The following is a 5,000-nucleotide window of genomic DNA, read 5'->3' as shown; positions in this document are numbered from 1 at the left end:
CTCCCTCTCTCCCTCCCCTCCCTCCCTCTCCCTCTCATCTCTCTCTCTCTCTCTCTCTCTCTCTCTCTCTCTCTCTCTCTCTCTCTCTCTCTCTCTCTCTCTCTCTCTCTCTCTCTCTCTCTCTCTCTCTCTCTCTCTCCCTCCCTCGCTGCGTGTGTATGTGTGTGCGCGCATGTGCGTGTGTGACTAAACGAATTTCACTGAGAAAAAAAATTGTTGAAAATGTATAATTTCGGAAATCTATTTGACACTAGCAAGGACGATGCATGATTAACTGCCTAATGGAATATAAGAATTAATAAATAAATGACTGCCAATTCGCAAAGGTCGTTTTAATTTCGAAACCATAGGAAATATAAATGACTAAATTTGAATGGGAATAACGCAAAGAAAACGAAAATCCTCGCGTGATCTATAAATACAATGTCATTCAAGATATCTAGATTGCCATCCTGGTAAGAAGGTCTAACATAAAATATGCAAAAGAGGCAATAGTTTTAACTTCTCTAAACATATCGGATTTAAGGCTCTATTTCCTAACCTCTGTTGCCATTTTTTACACATTCCCTGTCAGATAAGAACACGCTTCGCATTTCTACCATGTGTCAGACACTTTTGTCATGCGTCAGGCTACTCACTGATCTCTCTCCGTGATTCAGTCTGGCTGTGCGTCATGCGTCACAAATATTTATTTCGACAAGGGCTCATCATATTGTGAATGTGGTGCAGAGGTAGCGCCGCGTGCCAAGTGTGTAGGCGTGTTAACATCATCGAGAGTTCGGGATGCTAGTCACACTTATAACCTGCCTGGTGTAGGGCTATGACTCCCACGACCTTCCTCTCTCTCTCATCTCCTGTTCGTTTGATATTCGTATTCGTGTGTGGCGCTCACAGCTAGCAAGATGGTTGCACCGGTTATATGCGAAAGAGTGAGTGTTTTGCGCAAATAGTGGGATATTGTTTGGTGTAAGATGATTATCATCTTTCAGCGTCAGTCGATAGCAACAGGTGTTTCACATCAAAGAGTGTTTGTAGTGAGGAAGTTGACTCGCAAACTAAAGTCAAAAGAAGTGTAGGCGATTCGCCGCAGATCCACCACTGATTCGCCTTCCTCGTTGCAGCTGAGCACGCCCTCCTCCAGCTTCGGGTCCAGGTACGAATCGAACGCCGCCAGCAGCAATGTGCCCACCGTGTCCTACCGCGCCGCCCTCAGCAGGGAGCGCTCGGCCTCCCAGGAGCGCGCCGCCAATGAAAGCAGGACGACGTACGGCTCTGGCTCAGGTAAGCACGCCGGGGCTCCTCTGTGGGTCGTGCTTGGCAGTAGGGCTAGGGTGGGAGGTTTGCTTCAGTGCTCGGTATCGGGTGATTACTATTAGGGTAAATTGTTTTTATTTCTGATATATTTGTCATTTTCATGGCAATTGTGTCACCTTGATAATATATCAATCACTTAATAATTTCTTTTTTCTCTATGAATTCACTCTACTTGGCCCTCTAAAGGTTGAAAAAATCATGTGAAAGCAAAGGCTAGCTTTTATCTTTGTAATGACATACATAACTAAAGAATAAGAATAAAAAAATCTACAAGATCAATTGGGCAATATTTTCTCTTATTATTCACATACTTTCTCTTGTGAATATGAATGCTAAAGCACGTGTTTTTAATTATCAGAGTTCTTTAGTTGAAATGAACTGTTTGTATCAAAAGATGATGTTCACAACAAATCTGTAAATCTGAAATTTCCATTCGTTTTCAAAATTACTACCCTCTCTCCCTTCCTTATTATAGGATTACGAAATCAAAGTATAAAAATAAAGAGAATATGAAATGTACATTAGGTGGGGTGCAAGACTGATGTCGAAAGGTTAATTCTGCAGTTCCTTTGCTTAAGAATGCCCATTTAGTTTACTGAACAATGACAAGAAATAAAAATCATTATTCATAAAAATAAGGGATAAACGGGGAGAAAATGTCTAAGAAATGTCGAGGTCCTCGTCAAAAGGGAATAATCTAACTCCTCAATAAAAGTACATCGACGACACTTTCAAACAATCCTTGCCACAACATTACTGATGGTCACTGTGGTCCGCTAGGCTTCCTCCCACGCCCTCGCCCGACCTCGCTCAGGTTTGTGGGCGCCTACACCACCTCCCTCCTCTCACCAGGTACTCCAGCTTTCTCCATCTCACGCCTCTCCTCTTTTTCTTTCTTCTGTTTCATTATTGCGTTTGCCACTTTAGTGTGAGCGAAGGCGTCTGACGTTCTTTATATTTTCTTTTATGTTTTCTGCTGAGTTATTACTTCGGGGACAAAGACCTTCGTTTGGTTTCGGTTTCTTTTATATGTGTGCCACCAAGAGGATATAACCTAGTCTAGAATCTAGTCTGTGCGTCAGTATGTTTCAAATTTTTATTTATTTTTTTCTGGTCTCAACATCTTTTACTTTCAGTGGATGTCATTTGTTTGGTCACTGACTATAACTGAGTTAATTATGTCTTTTTTCTTTAGATAACGAGAAGTGAAAAATACTACATATAACAGATAATACATGGCAAAGCTGGGTAGTAAACGTAACATTGATGATGAATATTCATACTGGCTTTTTACAATCACTTCCATACGGTTACTTTAATCCAGTCTCCTTTGCAGGTGGCAGTACCTACAGCTCTCGCTTTGGCTCCAACAGCAACGAGAAGCCTTCCGGGGTTTCGTCCATCGCTTCAAAGTTCGGAGACACGAAACCTGCGTCGCCCACCTACAGAGTCCGCCCCTCCTCCCTCTCCACCACCACCGCCGCGCCCACCGCCACCACACTCTCTGCTCCCTCGCCCGCTTCCTCTTCCAGATTCTCTAGGGATTCCTCTCGCTCCGAGGGCGGGAGGTCTCCGGGAGGATCCTACACTTCACGACTCAACAGCGGTACAAATTTCGAACGATCAGGGTACACTTCTGACGCGAAGTCGGGCTATGGCTCCGACTACAATAAATCTGGCTATGGTTCAGGCTATGGTTCTGGCTCCAACTACAGTTCTCGCTACAGTTACTCGCGAAGTAACAGTTACATGAAAGACTCGGAGCCCAGCAACTCTTACAAGCCCACTTACAGTAGGGAGAACAGCTATCTTGGCAGCGATACAGGCAGTGGGTCAGGCTGGAGGTCCCGTGTGTATGGAAGTGACGCCGAAACGAACTCGAACACTTATACGAGGACGAGAACTCGTGACATGACAAACTCTACTGACCAGACGGATCAGGCGAAATCAACTCAACAAAATGGCACTGAAGTCGCCGTACCGGCTTTCAGAGAGGCTATTGATAAACTGACTAAAGCTGCAAGGGATGAACAGAAGGAAGGGAAAAATCTAGAACTTTTGTCTCCGAACGCAGTGAGAGTCTTACCGAGCTTCCCTTCAGGGGAAATTGTGCTCAAGAACAAAGCTCCGGCCGACTTTAGCTCCGCTGCTGAAAGTTCTGACGATGAAGCAGGTAAGAAGAAAGAGGAAAATAAGGCAACAGAGCCTACATCGTCTACATCAAATACCACGGGTACGCCTACTCGAGCTTTCCGCCACCTGGCAGCCGTTCCAGCACTGCCAACGAAACCTTCAACTTCTCCAACACAAGGCTTGGTTGCTCCTCCTACCTTCAAACGATCGTCCAGATACTCAACCGCCGCCACAGAGAGCCTTCCGACCTCCACGTCGCCCTCCAAATGGTTGAAAGACAAGGACGAATCAGCTTCACCGACGCCGACGGCGCGCACGAGAAGCAACCTGACCGTTGGTGACTCGAGTCCGAAGTCCACGTCGCCTCTTCCACCTCGCTCTCCCGTCCTCAGCCGTGGGAAAGGAACGTCCGACATTGGAAATAAGGAATGCCGAAAGTCAGTTCTTAATATGGATATCAAAGCTAGTGATACAGAAGCTATGAGGAAACAGCAAGAAGAGAAGAGAGAAGAGCTAAGAAGACTAAGGAGGCAGCGGGGAAATGACGATGACAAAGGAAGCAGAAGACCTCCCACTGGAACTGTGAGGACGAGGTCAGGAGCCAAGCTCGAAGAGCTAGGTCGGCAGCGATCCAGAGGCTCTGGATCTGACCTTACGAAAATGGGATCACAGTCGAAAGTTCCAGAAGAGGAGGAGGAATCTAGCAGTAGTGACGAAGAAAACCGAGAAGACAAACCTCCAGTGCCTCCTTCAGTGGAGAAAACATCGTCTAAGTCCAGGGTTGTAGAAAGAAAACATTCCAAAGGTAAAGGAGATGCCATGCGCCGCAGTGGTTCAATGCGACGCTTCCGACAGTCGTCTCAGACTAGCAAAACATCCTCCGAGTCCTCCTCGTCGGAGAGTGAGGATGAAACGCCGGTGGTCACCATCACGCTGCGCAGGAGGCGGAGGAGCTCCCGAGAGGACATGTCGGGAGAAAATCAAAGTCGCCTATCTCCACGAACATCCCCACGGATGGCGAAAAAGGGTTCCTCAGACGATATACTGGAAGGTCAGCGATCTCGCAACAACTCTGCATCGAATTTTGTTGGGAGGAGATCGCGCCAAAGTTCAAATAACTCATCGTCCAACCTGGCTAGATCTCGCTCGGGTAATAATTCTCGCGGTAGCATCGGCGACGTAGAAAAATCCCGAAGTAATTCACGATCCAGCATTCTTGGCGACAAAAAACTGTCCATTGGGCCAGACATCGACATCGGGGAGAGGAACGACTCATCTGGCAAAATTGCAGGAAGCAGGAGCAAAAGCAATAACAATCTTTTGCGAGGCAAATCTGGCGAAAAGCTTAAACGAACCAAAGAGGCCAAGAGTGAGAGTTCCAGTGAGAGTGAAACATCGGAAACGTCAGAGTCCAGTGAATCTGCCGGTGAAGAAGGTCAGTTCTTCTCCCTTGCTAAATCTCGATCCGTTAAGAAATCCAAGTCAGGCCTGAACAAGCTTACTGAGAAGAAGGAAGCGTCAAAATTAGAGGAACTGGGAGACAGGACAAGCCC

At 46.4% G+C, this 5,000-nt stretch overlaps 1 protein-coding gene across 1 annotated transcript in view; it reads left to right on the top strand.

Moving 5' to 3' along the window:
• Positions 1–5,000, top strand: part of Fhos (Formin homology 2 domain containing) — a gene marked incomplete in the record, with an annotated part of 191,773 nt that overhangs the window by 51,734 nt on the left and 135,039 nt on the right. Inside the window, 3 exon segments of the mRNA XM_070123689.1 lie at positions 1,122–1,281; positions 2,095–2,166; positions 2,651–5,000. The exon segment at positions 2,651–5,000 is cut by the window's right edge and continues 968 nt beyond it. Coding sequence (XP_069979790.1) covers positions 1,122–1,281; positions 2,095–2,166; positions 2,651–5,000 — 2,582 coding nt within the window.

This window comes from Penaeus vannamei, chromosome 7 (assembly GCF_042767895.1).
Source record: "Penaeus vannamei isolate JL-2024 chromosome 7, ASM4276789v1, whole genome shotgun sequence".
NCBI lineage: Eukaryota > Metazoa > Arthropoda > Malacostraca > Decapoda > Penaeidae > Penaeus > Penaeus vannamei.
This window is presented reverse-complemented; position numbering and strand designations above follow the sequence as displayed.